The sequence below is a fragment of the Phalaenopsis equestris genome, unplaced genomic scaffold (genome assembly GCF_001263595.1).
Source record: "Phalaenopsis equestris unplaced genomic scaffold, ASM126359v1 Scaffold000134, whole genome shotgun sequence".
NCBI lineage: Eukaryota > Viridiplantae > Streptophyta > Magnoliopsida > Asparagales > Orchidaceae > Phalaenopsis > Phalaenopsis equestris.
The window spans coordinates 458214-485945 of NW_018164576.1; the positions used below are offsets into that span (position 1 = coordinate 458214).

The following is a 27732-nucleotide window of genomic DNA, read 5'->3' on the forward strand; positions in this document are numbered from 1 at the left end:
TAAGAGCGAATTTTTGTAATTGTACAAAACACTATTCTACAAGTAAGAGGAAAAAGTACGAATAAAGGAAGCTCTCGCGGTCCTCTCTACATTAAATGCTAGACTTATTTTACCTTCTTTCTCTTTTTTCCTTCGTCTGGTTATAACTTTCGGGTCGTGTTCACAAATGACAATTTATGATTCAACACTGCGATACGGTGTTCGGTGAAATGATCTTTTGTGAGCATTGGTTGACGCTCATCAGCTAAACATTATTTTTTTTTCTTTGTGAGAAGTAGTTTCCTCCCTCCACTCCACAACCTTAGGTTTAAAGGAGCTTCCTCAAACATAGCCTTAGCCTTAAAATAGAAATGAACTTTTATAAATATATTTTGTTAAGAAAATAAATTCATATCCGTACTAGTTGAATGTAAAATCGAATTTTATTGTTCACATAAATGGTCGGGGTCGATCAGGATTCGAATGGACCGGATGCACGGATTATAGAATGACGGCGAAGTGCCAGATTTCTTCCGTCCGAGCAGAGTAGGAAAATCCCTTTGCCTTGGCTTCGTTTTTCTCTAAGAAATTCTCAAACGAAAGCTAGGGTTCTTCTGCTTCTTCCTAACCTCCTAGCCCTAGCCTTATTACCCGATGTAACTGGCCAACGTTTTGAGGAATTCCGGCTTCGAAAGAAACCTTGCTTTCAATCGCTGCAGTTCAGCTATCCCTAGATCGGAGACGTAGATAAAAGATGTCGTCTTCTTCCGGACAGCCACAGTTCCGGTACACGCAGACCCCCTCCAAAGTTTTGCACCTCCGGAACCTTCCATGGGAATGTACGGAGGAGGAGCTCGTTGAACTCTGCAAGCCTTTCGGTAAGATCGTCAACACCAAGTGCAACGTTGGTGCCAACCGCAACCAGGCTTTTGTTGAGTATGTGAGTGGCTATTCTAGATTTTCCGTCTTCATTTCCGCGTTAGGTTATCGATCAACTTCTTACTTGATGGAGTTTGATAGGATTACCACCCTATTACTATTTACCGTCTGGCGTGTATCATATTTTACTTTGTTACTACCCGGCATCATTCCTGGCATCGTTCTATTTTATGCTGATATGATAAGTATTTTCAGAGTTTGCTTGCTTTTTAACTTGTTCCGATTGATTATATATTATATTGAATAATACACTTATTGTAATGTTTTGTAACCCTGGAATAGTGGGACTGTTGTTATGGGGTATTTAAGCAACGCATCCATGAATTTGAGATGGAATTAGCAACGCGCAGCGCTTGTGCGATTTGTTACGCTAAAAAAAAATTCATTTGATTTTCCTCAAGTTTTTATCCATGCAAGTAATCGTGATAGTCTTCTTTTCAGATATGAGCTGCAAACCATATTTAATTGTAGTAAGCCAAGTGAGCTTGTTAAAAGTGAAGGAATCTTCCATATTTTCTATGGGTTGCGTTGCTGTTGCATGCCCAATCACTGTTTTCTAAGGTCGGTGCTTACAAATTTTCCTTCAGGCATCTAACATTATTTTTTCCCAACAGCATGGATACTTGCTCAGTTTTAAGAACCAACTAAGTTAGATAGTTTTTTTAATCAATCTAAAGCCTTGTGGAAAAAATTTTATAACACCAAAATAAGCATGCCTCATCTTACTTTTCAACATTCTGCAGAAATTAGTCATAAACTATCATTTTCCTCAACATTATCGGCACCTATCTCCATGCATTGTAATTTGTGAAAATTTATACTGCAGTTGGTCCATTACAGCTGTTTAGATGCACAATTTTCATCTTAAATAATAGTTTCTAGCTGTTATGTCTAATTTTCAGCAGACACATAGGTTTTTGGATTATTAATTTTTGTTGCATCTTGGGCTTTATGATGCAGACAATCTTAGAAAGGGGTAGCTGTATGTGCTGCTCTGTTGGTTGCCTTAGATCTTAGAAATTGCATGAGTTTTGGACATGGGCTTGACTTCTCGCAAGATGTAGGGTTGATTTCTAGCTGTAGTCTCTCATGACTAGGGATCGGCCTTGGGTTGGGTCATATGCTGTTGTTTTTGTTATGGCCTTATAGGATGAAATGGGGTTTAGTCAGATCATTTGAGGCTTATATTTGATTTTAAATAAGAAGTCTTATATTTGCTGGAAGTGTTCTCAAAAGTTATATCTGAAAGAGCTACTAGTTAACCTTGCAAGCCCAATGTATATTTTGTATAAATGGGTACTCAACGGTTTCTTTGAATAAGTGAATTGTGAAAATAGGTTAAAGTGCATCCTTCTAATCTCAATATCTCGTTTCAATTGTAATTTGTTTCAACTTTATTGTTATAATTATATTTATTTTATACATATATTCCACATACTTCTAGTATAAATTTACACTATTCAACTTTGCATGTGTCGTGCCCAACAATAAATAGATGGTTGTATGTACATTTTTGGTATCCATTTTTTTAATCAAATGTTAAGGGAATTAGGACTTAACTTTTTAATCCCTTCATATCTTCATCATTGACCGTGTGCCAAATATTGTGATCGGCTTTATAAATTTTCATCCATTAATTCATGTTCAGTTCTACATGTTAACCTATGACATCAACTCTAACTTTTACCATTCATTTTGCATTGCTTCTAGCTATTTTTATCATGGTTTAGAAATTTATCTTTTCAAATGTTTCACATTAAATCAATTTACTAGCCTTATTTGTTCTTCCGTTACTCTTTGTATTTGCCAAATCTACTTTCAACGCCTTATCACAAAAGGAACATATTTAAACCTTTTTTGTATATGATTTCTACCATGTTACGCTCTTTAGTTTAACATCTCCATCTTAATATTGTCATTTTTTTTCCTTGATTGGTTTTTATTTTGAAGACTTCTATCTCAAAGTTCAAGTTTTTTTGTTTGTAGTTAGTAGAAATAGTTGCTGTTGTCGAGCATTTTCAAGAAGATCCATATTTTTATTTGAAAGTTATTATAAAACAATGAAGAATAGAACTTTCTTTAAAAGAAAAAGGATGAAAAGTTGTAAATTTGGTCAGGCTAAGAAGTTTAATTTGACTTGCATAGTTAATTGAGAAAATAAAGTTTGAAATAAGTGGAAGTTATAATTATTACTAAATACAAAGAATAGTTTAGAATATACATGACTTAGAATTATTATAAAAAATATTTATTATGTGATATGCTAGCTTTATTGGCTTGATAGTAAAGATAATCATTTTTAAACTATTTTTTTATAAGAGAATATGGTCCAGGAGTTACTGTTTGGAGATTGACTGCACAATGAATCACATAAGAAATGAATTCTATTCCTATTGATTGGTTAAGTAATTAATAATATTTTTTAAAAAATAGGGATGCATATGAGGATTTAGGTTCTAGAGTTAAGATTGAACGATTAAAACGAAAAATGAAGACTATCATGCAATAAGAGGATATTGTAGACTTAAAATTAAATTTATAAAAATACAATTAGGTTTAATATGTTATATTGATTTGAGTTTTGAGAATTAAAAAGTTATAGACAGTTGCTTTAAGTGTGGGTGAAGTGAGGATATTAGGATGCATGCTGACAAAATATGGAATGATGAATTAAAGAATGATTTCGTTGAGGAATGATTGGATTGACATCTAATGAAGATAACACAATAAAAAAACACATAGGTGGATTGGTCATGTCCAATCATAGAAAATGCATCCAATAGTTTCGACCTTAAATAAAATTAATCATAGAGAATTAAGAAGGAGAAGAGATAGATCTATGATAAGAGGGGTACAAGTTGTTTAAAATGATTTGCGAAAAATAGTTTAATACTTAAGATAACAAAAAGTAAGAATGATTGGGAAAGAGATATTTATATAACCAATCCCAAATAGTTACAACAATTCTAATGATGATGATGACTTTTATTGTGAATAAATGGAAAAAAATGTGATGCAAGGCAAGCATGATTGCTAGATTATGTCATATTAAATTCTAAGTTTGTTCCCTTTTAATTATACATTATTGTGTTTATTTTCTTTAAAAGTAAATGTATTAAGGAATATATTATGATTCTTGGCCTTTTTAAGGGGCTTCAATCTTCTATGAAAGGTATTTGATTGTTATTAATTAAGTTATTGAAGCTGCATATCCCGTCACTATATGTCTTGTCAATCTTTCGGAGTATCTCTTATTCTTATCTCCTTTTTTACTAAGTCATTAAAATGGAAAACCTTTTAGTGAACCTTGTTTCGTGTTTAAAGATAGCCTAAGATGGTAGAAATTGGGAATGGCATTTTCTAACTCCATTGTTGCAAGCTAAAAGAGGAATAACAAATATTTGCGATATTCACATCACAGAGGTGGTTTTAAAAATAGAATTTCGCAATAGTTTTTATTCTCTTTGTGAATGATTTGTTGGATTACTTAGAAATGTTAGGTACTCGTTCTTTTCTTTTGAAGCCAAAAATAAAATCTTTAACATTAGGCCTCAAATAATGTGATATGCATTGAAGTCATATAAATGTTTAAGAAGTTGGTTTGATTGGTTTTCTTCTACTTTTTTTGCTGGAGGAGTTTATATTTTCAAGTTGCATGCTACTGTTTATTTATTTGTTTTAGTTTTGGTTAAAATTTGAAGTATTATTTTTTTTAATTCTTGACTCAAGAAATTTGTTATATTTGTGTTAATTGTGATTAAGGTGCTAAATGGTTTTAACTTATGTTTACAATGAAATTGTTATTGAAAACCTTACTATTTTAATTTGGATCATCCATCTCTTGTTAGATTTCATGTTAGTTATTTGTTTGGTTTCTTAGTAGAATTATTCTCTTGCCATGGTGCAACCACATAGTTGAGGTATAGTTCCGCACCATGTGTGAGCAAAACTCTTAGTTGCCTTATCACTTATTCTTGCTTTATGAGAAGAGTAATTAATGCTCAAATTTAATTTTATATGTAGAGGTCAAATATGGTAAAAAAGTATAATATGAACCATTACTAACATCACCTTGATAAGCTTGACATACCAAAAGACAAGTATAAGATGAAATGAAACAATTATCCTCAGGGGCCACTGCCACTTTGCTCCCTGCTGTTTTGAGCTGAAAATTATACATATTTGTGATTTTTATTTCAGTGTATTCATGTATTGTAATTTCTGAAGTTAATATTAAGGAGATTATTGTGTGTTCCTATGTAGTAATTTCTTAACATGATAATATGTAGATTATTGTTATAAAAGTAATCTAACATCTGTTTAGAGTCAAATGGTTTTTCTAGTTGTTGCCATATGCTACATAGATGGCATGTATATGCACATAGAAAACAATGGATAGGGAAAACATGTTGTGAGTTGTATGTTATTCTTAAACTAGGATACGCATTGGGCAATCTGCCTGACCCCGTCAACATGACTTGAGGATGTCGGGCTTGATTGATATCCTTAACACGAGGTTAATGTTGATTTGACATGAACTTGCATTTTTTTGGGTTGAATTTGAGCAATAATACATGATTTGAGTTGACAGAATTAGCTGAGTGAGTCATGCTGCCTTTTCTAACTGAAAAAGCTATGGTTTTTACTTGTTTAATCAAGCTAGCTTAGCTGTGGGCTAGGTTGCGTGCTCATTAGACTGAATTTGACTTATCTCAAAGTTATGTTGACTCGTGCTCATTTCTTGTTCCTACCCAAGCTATAATTGACATGGATATACCTTTTACATTAATTTTTCAATGCACTTGATCTTCAACATAATCTATTTGCCTTAATATGTGCATGCGTGTGTGGCTGTTTTGTTATTGATATTGATTAAATATTTGGAGAAGACTTTTCAAATTATGCTAGCTTAATAATTTTGTGGTTATTGATTTAACTTCGTTTAATATTTGGAGGAATAACTTTGATCTTAATGCTGTGAAAAATATGTGAACATTTTCCTCTATTGTGCTATATGTAATATTTGACTTGAAAGGAATAATTAGATTTTTAACACAAAGGAAGAATTATTAGGTCATTAGGTGAACCTCTCTTTTTTGGTATATTTTTGGGTTCACTCTATCAACAAGAGAAAAAAGCTTTTGAAATTAATGACAATTGGGATATTCTTCATCTTCCAGATAGTCTTAGTATCATCTAAATATACTGTGGGATAGAAAAATACCACTTAGACTTGAAGAAAAATTTTATAAGATGGTGGTGACATCTGCTATGCTTTATGGCACAAAATGTTAGCCTACTAAAGAGAAGCATTGCTGAGATGAAATTGCTAAATGGATGAGTGTCTTTACATCTAGAGACAAAATGCGAAACACATGTATCTCTGAAAGGGTTGGTATAGCTCTAGTGGCAGACAAGATTAGATAGAGTCGTCTCAGATAGTTTGGTCATATTAAATGTCGACCATTTGATGATCCGGTTAGGAGTTTAAATGTTTTAGATTCTACTTATGTTAATGGTAGATATAAACTTAAAAAGATTTGGGCATGTTGTATAAAAAATGATATTAATTTTTTAGAATTAAATGAAAATATGACACTCAATAGGGCACAATTGAGAAAAAATTCATGTAGCGGACTCCACTTAGTGGGATATTAGCCTGTTGTTATTGTTGTTGTTGTACTGATATACTGTTTTTATAGTTTGTGTTGTTCCCTTTAGGGTTAGGTTAGTCCGAAATTTTGTGTAATTTATTAAACTTTCTTTGAAAGGAGAAATTTTTCTACCCAAAATTTCATAAAAAAAAGTATATATCGATAATAATTTTGTTATCTTTATATATATGCTAAACCTTTGCCTGTATATGTATATTTTTAATTTAATTTCTTTAACTTTTCTTTTAAAGAGAATGATTTCTTCCCAAATTTTCATTAAAAAATATGCATGGATGATTATTTTGTTTTCTTTCATGTTAGTAATGAGTGGATGGCTACTTTGGGCAAAGTGGGCTTCATTGGCATATCTAAAATGGAAAGCTTGTTAGATGCCTTTTGTAATAATTTGTGAGCACATCTTCTAAAGCTTGTTTATTTAGATATCTATGAATCATGGTTTAAATTTAAGCTAGACAAGGACAACTACCCTTCATCCACCGCATTTCTTGCTAGAACCAGGAAACTATTTTTTCATTTTCCAATTTAAAAAATTTTGCTTTGTTTATTTAGATTTTCTTGTTTTCTAAAAACATTTGCTTTTTATGATATTTTTAATTGAAAATTTAATTTCAAGTTTTTCTAAGAGGCATATTTGGTGCATGATACAACATAGCATGAAGATCACAATGGAGCCATATCACCTAGTGCATGGCACAACGCTCACATTTTAAACATGGTGCAAAATATTTAAAAATAATATTTAAAAATGTGGAAAAAAAATATGAAATTGTTAAATTAAAAGTACAACACAATGATAATGAAATAAAAAAAAAAGAAAGTTTTGGGTCAAAGGCTCAATTGTTTAAAAATCAAAATCATACAATTTTTTAATAGCATAATGTTTTCGTAGGATATTACACTAATCATCCAAAGAATTATCTTTCCCATCATTAGGCGAAAAAGCCTCATTTCTGTCATCAACATCATCATTATCTCTTAATTCATATTTTTGTTCCTTACCCTCATCATCTTCATGGTTAGTTGTAATAATGTTAAACCTAGGTGAAATTTCTTTTTTTTTCCTTTTGATTGCTCTCGAATAGTATAGCTTCTTTCATAAATACCAATAGCTTTTGCAATAGTCTTTCTTGTCAAATCTTTTTATCTAGTAACAAATTTATTTTCTTCATCTGAATGAGCAACTATTTTTCTTGTAACTCACTCATTAGCGTCGTCTAAGTCATTAAAAGATATTGGGTCAATAACATCACGATGGGTATATCTACGAATTAAAACTCTATTATATTTTACTCGAACTAAATATTTGAAGATCACAATGGAGCCATATCACACAGTGCATGGCGCAATGCTCACATTTTAAATATGATACAAAATATTAAAAAATTATTTATAAAAATGTCGAAAAGATATGAAATCGTTAAATTAAAAGTACAACACGATGATAATGAAAAAAAAAGAAAGCTTTGGTTCAAAGGCCCAACAATCAACAACACCTCAATGGTTTAAAAATCAAAATCATACAATTTTTTAAAAGCATAATGTTTTCATAGGATATTACACTAATAATCCAAAGAATTATCATTATCATCATTAGTCAAAAAAGCCTCTTCTTTGCCATCAACATCATCATTATCTCTTAAGTCATATTTTTGTTTATCGCCCTCATCATCTTCATGGTCAGTTGTAATAATGTTAAACCTAGGTGAAATTTTTTTTTTTTTCTTTTAGATTGCTCTCAAATATTATATGATCTTAATTTGATTGCCCTCATCATCTTCATGGTTAGTTGTAATAATGTTAAACCTAGGTGTATTAAAAATGATCTTAATTTACTAGAACTAAATGAAAATATGACACTAAATAGGACGCAATGGAGAAAAAGGATTCATGTAGCCGACCCCACGTAGTGGGATTAAGGTTTTGTTGTTGTTGTTGTTGTTGTTGCTTTTAGATTGCTCTCAAATATTATAGCTTATTTCATAAATACCAATAGCTTTTGCAATAGTCTTTCATTTCAAATCTTTTTATCTAGTAAAAAAAATTATTATCTTCATTTGAATGAGCAACTATTTCTCTTGTAACTCATTAGCATTGTCAAGGTTATTAAAAGATATTGGGTCAATAACATCACGATGGGTATAAAGCCCTATTATATTTTACATGAACTAAATATTTGAGATGGTGATGATCAATTCTACTTTTTTCTTTTGATATGAAGCTTTTCAAAATTAGTAACCTATAAAGTTTCATGATTAGAATCAATGCACAATTTCTATTTCATACTTGTTCAAATATATTCCAATTGTGCTTGCATCCTGATGAACTACAAGTTAGGCTAGCACTTTAATTACAAAAAAATTATGTGTGTAGCTCCTTGGTTATATGTTAGCCACTAATCAACTAGAAGTATTCATTAACTTTTAGTATTTTTTTTAAAATTTCAAAACTACTCATTTCAATTTTGTTGAAATCATAATACCTGGTGCTCAAGTGGGTATTAGCCTTGCAGTCGGAGGAATGCCAAATAATCATTCGCCCCTAATATATATAGTTAACTAATTACTAATCTTGTCTTCTTCATCAGCATCGTTAGCTTATCTTTCCATGTACACATATAATTCATCAATTATTTCTGGCTTTTTCATTATCATGGCGACTGAAAAAATGTTTAGGGTTTAAGAAATGCACAACTGCATATAAAGGTTAATGAAGTTGCACACCTATCTTTTATCAATAACTTAAAAAAAAATTTCGTACTTATCACTATTGGTAAAACAAGCAACAATGAATTCTTTGGCACTATCCATTAATTCATATATATATCAAGCAACAATGAATTCTCTGCTACCTGTACTCCACGCTTGTAGAAAAGGGGGAGTGCGCTCCTCTGTTCCATCGTCTGTTTCGTCGACAAGCTGTAGGGCCGATTGGGATCGTGATCCACCTGTTTCCCCCGGTTCGACGACCCGATCGAGCTACGCCCACTGCGTTGTCGCTGTTTGCATCTACGCGGGCTGAAGAATCGTCGTTATGGCGCTTTGTTCTTTTTTGGTTGATCCTGACAAAGCTTTTTGCGCCCACGTGGTGGGTAATCATCTTGCGGAATCTACTATTGTCTTCCCCTCAAGCTACAAGGAATGTCGTGATGGTACGAGCGAATTTTCTTAAGAAGATAAGCTTAAGAAGATAAGCAGGAAGAGTGGGAAAACAACACTATTTTTCTCTGCTTCAGAAATTTCAACATTAACTGAGAAATTCAAGTCCGCTCTTATTGAGAAATTTCAGTGGGGGCACCCACCTATGGAAGTTATCAGAAAGAGTGGTGACGATCGATCTCAAACTTGTAGGCAAGTGGAAAATGAGACTTTTGGATGAGAGACATGCGTTGATTCAGTTAACCCTAGCTGAAAACTATGCTCGGATTTTCTCTAAAACATATCTCAACATTGCAGGTAAATCAATGAAGTTACTCAAGTGGTCTTCTGATTTTGACCCAAATCACGAGTCTCCTACAGTTCCGGTATGGATTAGTTTACTTGATCTCAAGTTGTATTTCTTTAATCATCAGATTCTTTATTCTATTGAAGCTATCCTTGCAAATCCTATGAAGCTAGATATGCTCATCTTTAACCTAATAGGTCTTCTGTTGCCAGAATACTTGTGGAAAGAGATATTACCTTACTTGATATTACTGAAGTCTGACTGGGCACAACTCACAATGGATATTGGCAACCAATTGTTATGGAACATAAACATTTTTATTGTACCCACTGTAAGATGTTTGGGCATACACTTGATAAATGTCACAGACTTCATCCAAACTTGAAAGCTAAAGCTCAAACAAACAAAGAGGGGTCTAACCCCATTGCTATGGACACATCTGCTCAATTTGTGGAGGAAATTCCCACAAGATAGGATTTGCCTATGGATCCCCCATTGCCAACATCGCAGTTCCTGATGAAAAACACCATATTACAGATACAAATCCAAATGTGTTTATATCACTCACTGTTTTTGAAGAAAACCCACTTACATGCAAGGACACACGAGAATGCTCCCGCTCCTCTGATCCGATAAAAGAGCAGTTTGTACACTAAGTAGTTGCTTTTAATGTTCAACAACCTACACATGTTCGACACATTTTAGACCAATCTACTGACCAGACGAGCCAATCTTCAGATGAGGAATGACAAGTATATTCCAAGAGGAAGAAGAAGAATGGAGACAGACTCGAGCTCGGGAATTTATTGGATGATACATTGGTTAGTACTGACAATGACACTCATCTCACCAATTTATTAGCTGGCTCTTTACCTAGAACTAGAGACAGAGACAAGGAAAAATTGGTTCTCTTTTTAGTTACATGAAAATCCAGATTTTGACACTTTTTGATTTTATTTTCTTTAGGTCTCATGTATTTTTTCATATTTTCTCTTTTTGGAACCCTTTACATATGGTAGTATCGACTGGACAAGGTGCCATGTTTGGGTCCTCCCACACAATATATTTGTATCCTACTTTCTTTTTAATATATTAGCCGTTGGGCTTTCTTATAAAAAAAATACACACACACACGTATATATAACCATTTGACACCTTTTTTTATCTATTAACCAATCTTAGGACCTTCGGCAAAGGGCCACTAACTTTGAGCACATGTATCATAGTGTTCCCAAAAGATTGCTTCGAGATAGTTTGTTGTGGTTGTCTTCTCTTAGTCTCCCTTGAATATGGAACCAACACAAACTCCTCTCGTGTGAATATTTTCTTCAAATGTATTTGTTGTTCATGAAAGTATTGTAATATTAAAAAAGAAGTGACAAATCAAGTCTTAGCAAGCATGACAAGTGCTATTTGATTTGTAATCTTCTCATTAAGTTGAGCAATTGAGGTCTTGAATAAATGAAACTAGATACTGCTGTTGCCTTCTCAAAATATTGTTTTAATCTTTGAATTATGAAGATATCTTCCATTATTAAATCCATACTACGAGCAACAGAAGGAGCCAAATGTATGTATAAATATTTATCCATTAATAACTTTCATACAATAATATCACAAAACATTCAATAATCAATAATTGACATATGCCAAAAATGTTAAAATTAAAAAAAAAAATGTTTTAAAATTTAGTCATGAACTGGCATGAACATCCTCAGAAGTATTATCGGTGATCCCTTAAATAATACAATGTGGTCAAATCTTTTCGATAAATTTGCTTAACAATTCAAATATTCTAGCATCAACTGTCACTTTGAATGCGATTCCTCTGGGACAATTCAGCAAAAATTTCACCAATTTTTTTCTTTACAAGATGTCTAATCATTCATAAGGGAACAACTATATTTAAGAAGTTTTCTTTATGGCGTTGCAACAGTAGTTGTGTGACCTAGCTCTTTTCTGAAATATGGAACTGCACTTCATGATAATGATTGTTTCATCCCTGGATCAAATTGCCCAATTTGCTTGAAGGGAATGCCAATATATATCCAACGACAAATACTTGAACTGTTCCATCTCTCATTTTTTTCATAGCAGCATCCATCTCTTTTTGCATTTTATTTTTCGTTGCTTACCATCTCAACATAATTTGGGGTAACGAATGTATCCAATTGTTCTTTAACTTTTGAATCCTTAAATGTGGACATCGTAGAACTTTGGTTAGAGACGTTTGATTTTGATGCATGATATCTTTTTGATGTTCCATGCTATCCGACACATAAAATATCATCATTTATTATTACATCAAAGTCATCAAATTCATTAATATTATCATGTGATATTTCATGAATTTAATCTTTCTGATCCCTCCGAGACTTTCTTATTTAATCTTTAAAATGTTGAGGACTGTTGCTACAAGCTTTAACTTTTCTGAAGCTTTCACAAAGTGTTGTTTGTGACGAGTAAATCCTCTTTTTGTTATTTTATCACAAGAAATGCATGTCACACAATTGTTATCACCCTCATTTGTCAAGATTGCATATTTGCATTATGGATCTTTTCTGGTTGATTGAATTGACTGACGTTTTCTCAGGCACCTAACTGCAATACATGTATAGTTTACTCAAAAAAATAATGAGAAGTTATTATCCATATACTGAATCACTAGTTATCAATGCATTACTTTTCATGAATAGAATAAAATAATATATTTCATTAAGAAGTGCCAATGTCGTAAAGATGATAGGAGGAAATAAGCAATCATATCCCCTTAATGTCATCTTTGGATATTATGTTATCACCATGTAATCATACATTTGTTGTTTAGTTTTCATAAGAACCCTCAAAATAAAATAAACCGATTGTTCCTTTAACAAAATTCACATCATCTTTTTCACGTGAATTTAAATTCAATATTTGTTTGTAAAATTAATTAAGAAAGCCGACATGACCATTGCGTCTTAATGCAATGATCAATAATTATCTAACATTAAATGGAGATAAAAAATGTCAATGCTTAGTTGATCCAATAGAATAAATTGATGTGCTAAACTATTTATTCATATGCCAAACAACTTTCTATTATTTAACCAGATATTGCATCTATTATGCCAAATAGTTTTCAAGATTTAAAACTCCACGAATTTACAAAATTTATTGAATCCTATTTGAGTTAAACCCAATTGGTAGCAAAGCAACCCGTTACTTTCATTACTAAAAAGATAAGATGATTGATTAACAAGAATGATAGTATTTTCACCCGAGTTCACAGGAACAACCACTAAAATTACTGAAAAGATGAACATTGCTTGATCGAAAGGATAATTTAATCTTTGATTCAAGCTTTAAGGGTGGTTGATGTGGTTAATATCAGCTATGGGTTTCATTTATAATGAGATGGATGAGGCTAAGGAGTAGTGCAATTTAAAAGGATAAGTGTCCAATAGGAAGAAAAATTATGAATAGATTGATTTTGAGAACAAATTTTGCATCATCATCTTCAGCATCATCATCTTTTGCATGTCACCAAGAACATGTCAATCAATTTTGAGAACAAATTTGATTTATATCATTTTATGAATAGATTGATTCTTTACTATACCTGGGAAGGTGAATGCCAATATGTAACTTATAACATTTTAAAATAAAGAATGATTCGTTGAACTACAAAATTCTAAAGATGCTGTGTAAAACATCCTTGGAGTTTTTTTTTTTGCATTTATTGGTTAATATTTCAACTAATTTATATGCTATTTGATTTTTTTTATATATATTTGTTGAATGAAGTTATCAATTTGGCGATGCCACTTGTTGGCCATCTGATTGTAAGTAATACTTGAGTATATATAATCCATCTCATGCAAAAAAAGAAGATTAAAAATTTTTTGATTACTTTAAGGATGAACTTTTTAGCTTACATCATAAACAATACTAGAGTAATTGTACATTTTGGGGTGGCTGCAATTTTTTTTTGTAAATATTGTTTGTTGCGGGGAAAGTAATTGTTGTGAAGGTTGTCATGGGTATTATAAATACTTTTTTATTTGAAAATTCATACATCAACATTCTTTAACCACCACACTCTAGTAAACCTGGTTATAAAAGTAGTTTGTGTTATGAAATTTTTAGAAAGAGGAAACAGTAGTTGAACAGAGATGTGATAACAATTTGAAAATCAACGCAATGAGAAAGCTACCCCAAATAGATCTTAAATGGTAGATATTTGAAAAAAAAGTGGCTTTAGAGTATGACTGAGATATTTTAGTTTGTACTAACTAGTTATCCAATGATGAATGGTTTGTTGATGATGATAATAGTTTGACGGTTAGGTTTACGCTAGATATAAATGTTAATTTTTTCGATGGAGACAAGAAAAATCAATAGGTCTATCGCAAGTTTGCAAAAATTAGTACAAGCTCTCTATAAAAATTCATTTATTGAAGCTGTAACCATCAATATAGTTTTAAACTTCAATTGATAATCTTATTGATTTCTATTAATTAAGGAAGAAGGAGATGACTGAGATCAAAGATGAGGAAGAAGATTAGAAGTATTAATACAACTAAGAACGAGGCAGGAGTGCGATCGGTTTATTATGGTAATGAGTCTACCAAGGGATTGTTGAATAATGAGAGTGGTTGGGATTTGTGAATTTAAAAATTCTAAATTTAGTGGTTTAATATTCTTATGTTGATGTAGAATTGTGGGAAAAAGACTAGTGTTGAACTTATCTTAATTTTTATTTTCTTACTTTGATGTTTGTATGACATTTTTTATTTCATGATATTATGTAAGGACATTAATGTCTATTCCTGCTCCATATTTTGTTGTTGATATAAGACTTTTACTATGTGCAATTTATTTGTTCATGATTTACACCTAGAGGATTATACTTTTCCTTATGGACACACCACAACTCAATACATAATTGTGTGATGTTAGAGCTTGTTTTGAACCCGTAAGCTTAGTGCTTCTGATATCCCTCTCATATGTCCTTTGCTCAAGTGTTTTTTAGTTATGATTTGAATGAATATTTAATTATCAATCTCTCATGAGAATGAGGCATTAGATTGCCTCAAGTGCTTATTAGTTTCGGGATGGATTCAACCAACGAAACTTTAAGGGCCATGGCCTAGATAGTTGTGAATTTTAACTTGATCGGTTTAAACACATACCTTAATTTAAAGGCGTGCAAATTTTCTCAAAATCTAATGCAACTAATTGTCATTTTAATTTTTTTCATCCTATGCTATAGAAATAAATTTTCCATAGGAAATTCTTTCTTGATGTGTTAATGTTGTTGATGGCACCTGCAAAATTTTCAATATATTTTTTATTTTATCTTCTATTGCTAATTTATGTAGCTGGAGGCATTGAGTATTAACTGGATAAGTTCACAATACGTTTCATAAATATAAACAAATAGTCACGGAGAAGTAAAACATGACTTTTTAGTCATTTAGGACCTCAAATAGTTATGCGTTGTTAGGAGAACATTTTGATAGAGGCTTCAATTAGTTGGAGATTCTGAGCATGTCTCTATGTTCCCTTGAGGCTTTTCCCACCATTGAAAAGATAACGGAGGATATTTTAACCTTAGCATGTGTCGGGATTTAACTAATTTGAAATCTCCAAGAAAAGCTGGAGGAGGATTAAGTTTGTGAGAGTGTTCCATTACGTGATGACTTAAATGTCTTGGGTATATTAAGTCATTGTACCAATATTCCTTGCCTTTTGTTTGATATCGAGGATGAACCACTTGTTTGCTCACCATTACATCTCAACAAACTGAATTTTTATGAAGATGTTTTTTTTTGTTAACTCTACAAATGTGGATAGCTAGCTCTCTCAAAAGAAAAAAAATGAACTAAATCATAGCAATGAAGTTTGACATTTTGGTTTTATTTGGTATAGGTGTGTTGATATTGTTTTTTTGATCTGCTTTTTAGAAAAGTAATTAGAATAGTCTAATATTGAATAACATGTCTACATACGTTGTGTCTATATGCTTATGATGTCATAAACTGCATAAGCTCAATGGAAATTTTGTATTCATGTTTTCGGTAAAAATTATAATTGCTTTTTAAAATGTTAAGAAAATGACAGTCGTACCAAATGAAGCCTTGATTAATATCATGTGTTAACGTAAGGGCATTTGGAAGTAATGATCTAAAATATTAAATGTATTTGGATGACACAATGCTTGAACGCAATATGCATGACTAACCTCAAGTTATTAACTATGTGGAGACAATCTGCTTGATGGTGATGATATCATCTAGTTGGATAACGGTTGCATTAATTGTGCAATGCGCTTCTACTGCTCTACATCAAGAACTTTACAGATGAATTTCAAAATAACATTTCTTAATGACATTATGGTTGACAAAAAGTACGCATTTGATCTTTTCTTATTGATTGACTTGTTCTCAAGCTCAAGGTTTGAATTGTGATAATTGTTTAAATAATACAGTCATATATGTAATCAAATTATGACTTTGGTGGTTTTAACATATTGAAAATGAACCATTTTTTATTTTAAACACTCCAATGAATACTTGGTTGTTTTTTAATTTTATGTCGATGGAAAATATAATATCTGTTTGAAAAGACATAAGATGATTGTTAACGATGAGAAATAGCTGCCATCTATTGTTTATATGATTCACATAGTTGAAGTTGGTTCTGTATAAATTATTCTAAAGCCAATAAAGAGGCTGAAATGTCTTGTCTTCTGAAATTTGCATCAAGAGGATTTTTAAATTTTTTAAAATATACACTTCAAAGCATTTGCAAGTCTTTGAAAAATGGGCATATTGCATGTCTTGATGATTTCTCTTAATTAGAGGAAGATACTAATTAATCTCCAAGCGTCCTCATCAAAATGCAACTCAGTTAATGGTGTATGCTGTGATGTGTACTTGGCCCAATGCAACCATTGTTTTGGAGTTGCTAAGCTTCTATCAATGGATTCAATGCCTAGCTTATCAGTAGGCTGTTTAGAGTAACTTCTAACTTGCTCGTTTGCCATCGATGGAGATTTGTATTGGAGAATTGCATGTGTGTGCAGATCCACTTTTGACTTGCCCTTTTACTATAAGTAGTTAGTTGTTCTCAACTCTCAAAAGAAGGCAATCATGCATTTATATAATATGTAGATTAAGTATGTATTATGTGTTGCACATTGGTGGACATCTGGCTTTTGTGATTCTCCATGATCCTCATCATTTGGTCCATGATTGAGAGATAACACTAATATTAGTTTGATGGTGATTTATCATACAATTCTTGTCATTTTCTTTCTCATTAAATTACTTGCTCTGTTTTTTGGTATGATGAATGATTGAGAAAGTGGATTGCAATTTTATGCCAATTTATACCAGTAGGAGATTTAAGATTTTATGTTCGGGTTAGTCATAAACTTAGCTTCTTGTTAGACTTGGTCTTCAATGACTTTTCTTTATCAGTAGTGGCGGACATCCATTAGAGCTGAATGTGAATGACATAACATTTTGGTTTTACTTTAGCTCTCCATAACCATGTACCTTGGATTTTAGAGGATGGTTAAAGGCGAGTGATTCTAGTGGCTGCTTGTTATTAGGTGAGGTCATGATTTGCATGCCAGTGACCAATAAAACTTAAAAATGAAATCACTGCTAAGTATTTTATTATTTATAAAGTCATTGATGACTCAATTTAGCATGATAGAAATGAACGTTGATGTATTTATGGCAAATTTAAAATGTATTAATTAATGAATGATTATATTAGATGAGTGTTTAGAGGGGCATCGTTTGAACACAAGGCAATTGAAAATCAACATATAGTATAAACAGTTGAATATAGACTCATTAAATGGATCTATAAAGCAGTGTCGAAGAATTAGGAAAGAAAATAGGTAGACTTGAGGTAAAATGGATATAATGTTTAAAATGATTTGTAAAGTGTAGGTTTAATGCATAAGTCGGCACTCAAAAGGATGAATGGAAAATGATGATTCATAAGGTAACTCCAAATCACTGGGAGAGGCTAATGACGGTGTAGCTGATGAAGAAAATCCGATTAGTGATTTTTTGAAGGCTCTCGATTGTTAAATGTTTTGTGCATTTGTAAGATGTGAAATGCAAACTTACTAAATATAAATTTTGTGTGGATGCACAGAAGGGCCAACTTCTTTCACCCATTTCAAATTCTTCCTCCTTTTTCCTTAGACTTATTTATGATGCAGCTCTTTACATGGGACACGAATTTGGCGGATACCCACACTTTGTGTAACTGTTGCGGACTGCACTTCTAGACGGCAATGAGCAGCACCAACAGATGGTTATGCTTGCTTTTCTTAATTTTAACATCACTCGAAACTTTTCCCGTTCCTTTCCCTTAATTATTTTTTCCTTGAATTTTAATAGACTAATTTATCTTAAAAAAAATGCATCAATCTTTTGTGCTGAGGCTTCAGTCAAATTTCAAACTGATGTAGCCACTATTATCAGGCTGTTTGGTTGCAATAGATATATTGTATAAGTTATTTGTTTTGCTTGATATCAATGTCTCGGTTGTCTTTGCATGAGTTTTGTATGGATTACAGTATGCTCATATTTTTTAGGAATCAATACCATTGTTGTGCTATTCTTTAATCCAATTTCACGTGTTGCTGTTATTTTAATGCTTCAGTCTTGCCTCTGTCGTGCTTTGCCTTAATCTAGTTTCAGGTGCTGCTGTTATTTTAATTCCTCCTTGTTTTGACCGTTCTTAGTTTCTTTTTTTTAAAAAGGCTATTTAAGCTTTATTTTTATCGAACTCATGCTCACAGTCCAATTTATTTGGGCATGTAGTGAACTATTTTCTCATTGATTTAGTTTGTTGTTTGAGCTATAATAATAATCAGCCTTGTTCAAATTTTAACATCTTTAATATTCTCTATGATGTGCATACTGGATTTACTGTTGAAATTTGTTGCTGTTTTCACATTCAAACCATCTAATGGTTTCTTTTGACACAATTTATGTATTATAGGCGGACCTTAACCAGGCCATCTCAATGGTTTCATATTATGCTTCATCTTCTGAACCTGCACAGGTTCGTGGTAAAACTGTGTATATTCAGTATTCAAATAGACAGGAGATTGTAAACAATAAGAGTACCGGTGATGTTGCTGGGAATGTCTTGCTTGTAACTATTGAGGGCGTTGAAGCTGGTGATGTCAGCATAGATGTGATTCATCTGGTGAGTTATTTTTATGTGCTTGGTATTTGTAGTTCGTGTGACACTCTAAAGTGAAACGTGGTGCAATTAATCAGCGTTTTAGCTACTTGGAGACAATATAGGAAAATGCTGGTTGCCATGCCATATATGATCTATAGACCAATCACGCTCTTTTCTATCGGTGACATGCTACTGCACATCCATGAATTGGAAATTTATGTGTTCAGCTTTTATGTATGAAGTGATATGATGCTTGTATTATCATCTCTCTCTTTTGATTGTTCCACCATTGGGTATTTTATTTAACTTTGAAGTTATTGTTATTTCCAGTCTTAATGATTGTGCTGCTCTGACATGCTTTGTGATCATGTGGCAACACTCAATGTAAAATGTGATATTTTGTGTTGTTGGATTGTGCCTTTCAGTTTATATTATAGTTTCACTGATTTGTAGCAATTTCATTCTTTCCACATTTATAGAACACATTAAAAAACTTGGCCTGCTGTTTGGTTTCTTCTGGCTTTGATGGAAGATTGCTTGTATGCTTTTCTTCGTTTCATCTTGGCCTGGCGGGAGATTTTAAACTTTCTTTGTTAGATGCAGTGAATATTTATGGCCCATGCTTCCTATTCATCGTTTTTAAGTATGTGATGTACATTGTTGATGCCATTGGAGTTTGATGAATATCATGCTCTTTCCTACAGGTTTCACACTGCACTTCCAAAGTCAGAATTACATGATTCTAAGTGCAGCTGATATCTTTGTTATTTCTTTTTTATTGCTGTGTGTCATCCTTACTCTTGTTTCAAATGTAATTTAGGTCTTCTCTGCTTTTGGATTTGTTCACAAGATTGCTACCTTTGAGAAGGCAGCGGGTTTTCAGGTCAGTCATGAATGGTTGTTTCGGAAGGCAGTAGAAGCCTGTCATTTACTCTTGTGACTTACAACTTTGCTTTTTGTAATTTCAGGCTTTAATCCAGTTCACTGATGCAGAGACAGCTTCAGCAGCCAGAAATGCATTAGATGGGAGGAGTATTCCAAGGTTCCTTTTGTCTTCCGGCAGTTATTGAATCCGCAAGTTTAATTTTGTAGAAACCTTCTGATTCAAATTCTTGATTATTAGATATTTACTCCCTGAGCATGTTGCCTCATGCCACTTGCGAATTTCATATTCCGCTCACACAGATTTGAATATCAAATTTCAATCACATCGCAGCAGGTATGATTTCAATAGTAAACAGTGTGAAACCTGTAACTGTTGCTGTCCCTTGCCATAGTTTAAAATATTTGTTTCTTCTCTTTCTTTTTAATCAATGGACCATCTTGTATTCTACTTATGTTGTTATTGAAGCTGCTGCAGTATCAGCTGTCTATTTTCGTTGTCTTCTGTGATTATTTGACTTCTGTGTCATGGTTATGGTTAAATCTTATCTAGATAATCTGAGACCAAACAATTTTTTAATATATACAGAGTCCATATGGTTTCTTTTCGTTTTAATCTTGTAGCTTTTTCTCAGACTACTGGATTTGGTAGTTTATTTATTTACTTGAATAGTCACCGTTGTGCTATATGCTATTGGAAGAAAAAGGATGTATCTCAAGTTCCTTGTGGATTTTGGGGTTCGGATTTGGGGAGTAATGATGCATCGGAATTTATGTTTAGGTTACGTAAGAATTTATTTCAATTATTTCATTTAATACTAAAATTTTGGATTTATTTTAATTGAAAATATCAATAATGACATCCTTTTATGTTTGCATTCAATAATAAAGATTTGATTAGAAAAAGTTGATCTTAAGCTTGATATTATATTTGTAATTCTATTTTTAACATTGATCTTTATCTTTGGAAGCAATTGATCAATGCTATAAAATCAAATCTGCCTTTCTTATCCTCACTTGTCTCTCTTCTTTTTACGTAGATGAATTCAAGCCCATATCTTTATCGTTTTTTATATGAGCCAAAGCTTCTTGCTTATCAGTTGTTCTTGACACGATTGCTTCAACTGCCTGCTTGCTTATGTTTGACACTTGTTTGACTGTTGCTCATTCGTTGTTCCTTCCATACATCATCTCAACAGACCATACTTTTTTCACATAATCATGAAAATTTACATGCACTTCTTTGCTTCTCTCACTGCTTTTGCTTGTTGTCATTTGTTATTCCTTTTACGTTCTCCCATTTGGGCTTGTTCATCGACCTATATATCCCTCCTATGTGCTTGCTCCTTTGAGTTCATTTGTGTTACTTGCCACTTGACACACATTGGTCACAACGTTCACATATTTCCTCCTCTCATGCACTTACCTCTGAGATGCATGCTTGCATTCTACAATGCATTTACTCTTTGTGTGTTGCCGTGTGTCAACCGTGTGTCAACTGGCACACGATGATGCTTCCATCTTTTGCTTCATTGTTTTCACTCCCGCTTACATGCTTACTTACCATGTAAAATCAATCTATTAATTTTTTTTCCTTTTTTGGTTTTAAAGGTATCTAAATTTTGGCCTTTAGCAGTGAAATTTATTTGTTTGGTATCATGGCAATTTTGAAGCCAATGAAATTGACTTGTTTAAGATGAATTAATTGTATATGGTACAAAGTTCAAATTTGCGCAATTGGGTATTAACACGTTTTTCATTCGATGCGAGACATAAGGCTCAAGGCGCTTTTAATGCATAAGCCTCAAATTTAAAAAGAGGCATCTACATACAGACCACCCGAAACTTGCTATTTACAAATCAAACTCCCCTTTTCATTCATTCTTCAAATTCTCGTTCAAATATCAAAATTCATGGTAAAACGCCAACCCATATTATTGATTTTTATCAAATTCTCAGTAGTTTAATCGTGACACGCATAAATACATTGGTTCAATAGTTCAAACAAATTATATGAGTGATTAATTTGAAAATACCAATGTTTTGGGTGGTCTCTATGTAAGTATCCCATTTAAAATTAATATTAAACTATAAGCTGTGCAGTAAAAAATGATATATTAATATTCTAATTTACTAACATGTTAAAAACTAATATAAAAACATTCTAAGTAAGTAAAAAGTAATTAATTGAGTAAAATTAGAAGCAACACATCAATGTCGTAACATCAAATTATGAAATAACATGGGTTATACAAACATTAAAATATTAAAGTAAAATACTAAAGCATCAAAATATAATAATAATAATAAGTTCAACTCTAAATTTTCTCTCTCACTCATACTATCCCTCACTTAAACAAAGAATATAACAATTTATCAACATTTATTTTGTTATTTTAAATACTCTATTACTCTCACCTTCTAATTGATTTTCATTAGAATCGTTGACATAATAATTTTTTTATTTTGTGCCTTACCCTTCATCGTATATGTATTCTCTCATTTTTATTATCATTAATCCCATTTATTTTATTTTTTTTATTGAATAATCATTGTTGAAAATCCAATTTGATTTACAGAATTAATTTTTTTCTTTTTATAGATTATTGTGCAGTACAAATCTTGCATAATTAGCTGTGTAATGTAATAGGAAATAACTCTAACCAATTAGTTAATTTTCTTATTTAGGAGGTGGTATTCCTATAAGTAGATATACCATGTCAAGAATCAATATAGAAGAAAGTATTTAGAAGAAAGTATTTTCCTCTCTTTGTTTCTGTTTTTTATGGTATCAGAGCGGGAATAAAATTCCTGGAAAATCCTAGCTTTTTTCTTGTTCAGTCTTGAGAAAATACAAACCCTAGGTGCTCTGTCTTTTACGTTTCTTCTCTTCTATCATGGCTGAAAATACAAATGATTTCGCTATCTCTACTCAGTCTTCCACCCTTTCATTTGCTTTCGCACCACTTTCCTCTAGAACCACCGAAAATCATTCAGTTCAGATCACCACATTCCGTCTCAATGGTGACAATTTTTTACGTTGGTCACAATCGGTGAGGATGTACATTAGAGGAAGGGAGAAGATAAGCTACCTAATAGGGGAAGTCCGTGAGCCGGCCACTATAGATCCATCTCACACAACCTGGGATGCAGAGAATTCCATGATAATGACATGGTTGGTGAAGTTTATGGAAGAGGAGATAGGCGCAAACTACATGTGTTACTTTACTGCCAAAGAACTCTGGGAGAATGCGACTCAAATGTATTTGGATATGGGTAACCAATCTCAGGTGTATGAAATTTCCTTGAAACTTGGTGATAATCGTCAAGATAATGATTCTGTCACAAAATATTTTAGTTCTCTAAAGAGAATATGGTAAGACTTAGACTTTTCTAATGATCAAGAGTGAAAGTGTCCTGATGATGCTAGTGGGTATAAAACCATTGTTGATGCAAATAGAAATTTTAAATTTTTTGCTGGTTTTAATGAGGATTTTGATGAGGGTAGGGCTTGCATTATTGGGAGAAGTTCCTTGACTTCAATCCATGAGACTTTCTCAGAAATCCCCCGCGAAGAGCAACAAGAAATCCACTCCTGCCAGCATACCTGAGACCTCGACATTCAATTCTGAGGTTCATATTAGCAAGCAAAATGTTCCACATTCACAGAAAAATGAGGAGAAACCCCGGGTGTGGTGTGATCATTGCAATAGGCCACAACACACTAGAGAAAACTGCTGGTATCTCCATGGTAAGTTTACAGATTGGAAGCAAGGAACAAGCGCCAGTCACCTACTGCAAATGCTGCTGCTGAACAAATCAACCCATTTAGCAAGGAGCAAATCAATCAACTCTTGAATCTGTTAAACCCTAATTCGGTTAGTGGTACTCCAAATTGTTCTATGGTACATGTAGGTAGAAAATTAAACAATTGGATTATTGATTCTGGAGCTTCTGATCATATGACAAATTTACACCATTTATTTTATTGATATAACCCATGCTCTGGCCGTGAAAATGTTCGTATTGCTGATAATAGTTTCTTCTTTATTGTTGGAAAAGGAAACATTAACCTATCCAAGAGTATGGGTCTTAAATTTGTACTACATGTCTATCCGTCAGCAAACATTCAAAAGATTCTAACTGCCGTGTAATTTTTTGTGAATCTTCTTATGTTTTTTAGGATCAAAAGTCGGGGATGATGATTGGGAGAGCTAAAGAGATAGGAGGACTTAACTAGTTTGCGGACACTATTCTTAGTAATAAAAAGGTTCAAGCTTAGAGCAGCATGGGTTCTAACCCTGCATTAGAAAAAATTAATGGAAGGACATCTTAGACTAGGCCATCTAAGTTTTTCTTATTTAAGACATATATTTTCTTATTTGTTTAAGGTGGTTAATTGTGCTTTATATGTGAAACGTGTTATTTGGTAAAAAGTCATCTCATAAATTTTGCTCCAAAACCATACTATCCTTCAAAAACTTTTTTCATGATCCATAGTGATGTTTGAAGACCTTCAAAAATCAAAACGTTATCTTGAAAAAGGGGTTTGTGACTTTTATTGATGATCACCTCCAGAATATGTTCGGTTTATCTTATAAGCAATAAATCAGAAGTTGAAAAACTTTTTAAAGATTTTTAAAATATGATTGAAACTCAATTTGAAACAAAAATATGAATCTATAGATCAGACAATTGAACTAAATGCTTTAATGAGCGTTTAGGCGATTTTTTTAATAAACAAAAGCATAATTCATGAATCTACATGTCGTGACACTCCAAAACAAAATGAAATTACTGAAAGAAAAAATAGACATTTACTTGAGGTTGTTCGGACTATTATGTTTTCAATGAACTTTCCTAAAAATTTATAGGGGGACAGTTTTAACAGCATCATGTTTAATAAATCGAATGCCAACTCGAGTTTTACGTATACAACTCCTCTAAACAAGTTGAAAAATAATTTTTCAATTCTACGAATGTCTTCAAATATTTTTTAAAAAATCTTTGGATGCACATGTTTGGTTCATATTCGGAATAAATTTTGATCAAAATTGGATCCCAAATCTGAAAAATGCATTTTTCTTGGATATGCGTCAGACAAAAATGGTTACAAATGTTTTAATCCTATCACAAAAAAAATAATACATTAGTATCACAAAAATCAACTTCATGGGGAGTATAATACAGATGGAAAAGATGATTTTTGACTAGTTTCTGATTTATTACCAAAAGTTGTTCTGACACCAAGTGCACCTGAAGTTCTTGATAAAAAAGTACCTGAAATAGTTGTTGAAAGAAATAAAACCCAGGAGAATCCTAGTCAATAGACACTAGAAATTTTCTTGTCTAATACAGGGGGAGAAATACTGCAGAATACGATAGCATAACCTCTGTTTTATTCCAGGAATAAGCTTCATAAAAGGAAAAATGTTCAAATTGAATTTTAAATTCCCTCCCAATCTGAAGAACCGAATGATGATCCTCAAGAAACATAAGTAATTTCCAATCTTGACCTTATTTTCTCATCAACAGAAGCTCAAGATTTAGAGGTTATGGATCTGGATCTTTCTATTGCCATTAAAAATGGAACACGGTCTTGTACTACCAAACATCCTATTACAAATATCTATCCTATAAAAAATCTCACACAAACTTCAAGTTTTTTAATAAAAAATTTCTAATATGTCTGAACCCAGAATAATGCAGGAAGCACTTAGTAATCCGAATTGGAGAATAGTAGTGAAGGAAGAGATGAATGCTTTTTTGAAAAATGAAACCTGAGAAGTTATCACTTTACCAAAAAACAAGTCTACTGTTGGGTGTAAATGAGTCTTCACTGTTAAAGTTAAAGCTGATAGGAGTGTCGAAAGATATAAAGCGTGACTAGTAGCGAAAGGATTCACTCAGACTCACAGAATTGACTATTATGAGACATTTGCTCTGATAGCCAAGATTAATTCTATTCGTGTTCTACTGTCCATAGCAGCAAACCGTGATTGGTCCTTACATCAGCTCGAAGTTAAAAGCTCTTTTCTAAACGGTGAATTAGAAGAGCAGGTATGCATGGATCTTCTATCAGGATTTGAGAAGTTTGGAGAAGACAAGGTGTGTAGATTAAAGAAATCCTTTTATAGGCTTAAGCAATCTCTTCGCGCCTGGTTTGAGAAAATATGGATATACTCAGAGTCAAGCTGATCATACTATGCTCTACAAACATTCATAAACTGGTAAACTCACTATACCTATTGTCTATGTCGATGATATCATCCTTACAGGAGATGGTGCTAGGGAAATTGAGACATTGAAAGAAAGATTGACCATAGAATTCAAGATTAAAAATCTGGGGGCTGTAAAGTGCTTTTGTCAGCATTGAGTTTGCTAGATCAAAGAAGGGGATTTTTATTAATCAGTGGAAGTATGTACTCGACTTGCTCAGTGAAACTGGAATGCTTGGGTGCAAAGCAGCGGAAACCCTGATTAAACCAAATAAAATGTTACAAGTGACAAATGAAATAGATGATGTTAATAAAGGACAATATCAGAAACTGGTGGGAAGACTAATCTACCTTTCACACACTCGTCCTGATATAGTTTTTGCTGTTAGTATGATAAGTCAGTTTACGCACTCTCCAATTGCGCATCACTTGGAGGTTGTGTATCAGATCCTTAGGTATCTGAAAGGACGCCTGAAAGAGGATTACTGTTCAAGAAAAATGAGCACTTACAAATAGAAGCATTTACTGATGCAAATTGGGTTGGGAGTGTTACAAATAGAAGTTCAATCTCAGGGTATTGTACTTTTCTAAGAGGAAACTTAGTAACTTGGAGGAGTAAGAAGCAAAGTGTCGTGGCAAGAAGCAGTGCTGAAGCTAAATTCAGATCTGTGACTCCTGGAATATGTGAAGTTCTATGGATTAGAGGAATTCTTAAGGATTTAAAAATTCATAGTCCACCTCTAATGAATGTGTACCGTGATAATAAGTCAGCATTCGCCATCGTTCACAATCCTGCTCTTCATGATCCAACAAAGCACATAGAGATAGACAAACACTTCGTCAAGAAAAAAATTGACAGAGGAAATATCTACATGGTGTACGTTCCTTCCAACAACCAAATAACGAATATTATAACGAAAAGTTTTCACAAAAGACAGTTAGGCAGTTTAGCGTGCAAGCTGACTCTGAAAGATATTTTCATGCCAACTTGAGGGGGAGTGTTGAGGCATCAATAATAAAACATTTCATTTTTACCGTCACATTAGTAAAAAAGAAGTTGAGGAGGCTTTAAAGAAAACCAATGGTGGAAAGTCTGTAGGACCTGATGACATCCTAATTGAAGTGTGGAAATATTTGGAAGATTTGGGAGTTTCTTGGCTTACTAAACTCTTTAATATTATTTTAAAAACTTAAAAGATGCCTAAGGAGTGGATGAAGAGTATTTTGGTTCTCATTTTTAAGAATAAAGGGGATGCACAAGAGTGTGCAAATTATAGAGGAATTAAGTTGATCTGTCATACTTTAAAATTATGGGAGAGGGTAATTGAACATAGGTTAAGACGCATCACAAAAATTTCTCAAAATCAATTTGGATTTATGCCGGGCAGGTCTAC

At 32.7% G+C, this 27732-nt stretch overlaps 1 protein-coding gene across 3 annotated transcripts in view; it reads left to right on the forward strand.

Annotated features, from left to right (window-relative positions):
- The first annotated feature begins 411 nt into the window (after positions 1–411).
- Positions 412–27732, forward strand: part of LOC110021362 (polypyrimidine tract-binding protein homolog 1) — a 36566-nt gene continuing 9245 nt past the window's right edge. Inside the window, exons 1-5 of one of the 3 annotated variants that reach the window (XM_020719825.1) lie at positions 412–919; positions 19050–19259; positions 20059–20121; positions 20207–20280; positions 20362–20457. In XM_020719825.1, coding sequence (XP_020575484.1) covers positions 734–919; positions 19050–19259; positions 20059–20121; positions 20207–20280; positions 20362–20457 — 629 coding nt within the window. In that variant the 5' untranslated portion in view covers positions 412–733. The remainder of the gene's footprint in view (positions 920–19049; positions 19260–20058; positions 20122–20206; positions 20281–20361; positions 20458–27732) is intronic. The other 2 variants (XM_020719823.1, XM_020719824.1) reach the window with 2 other exon arrangements.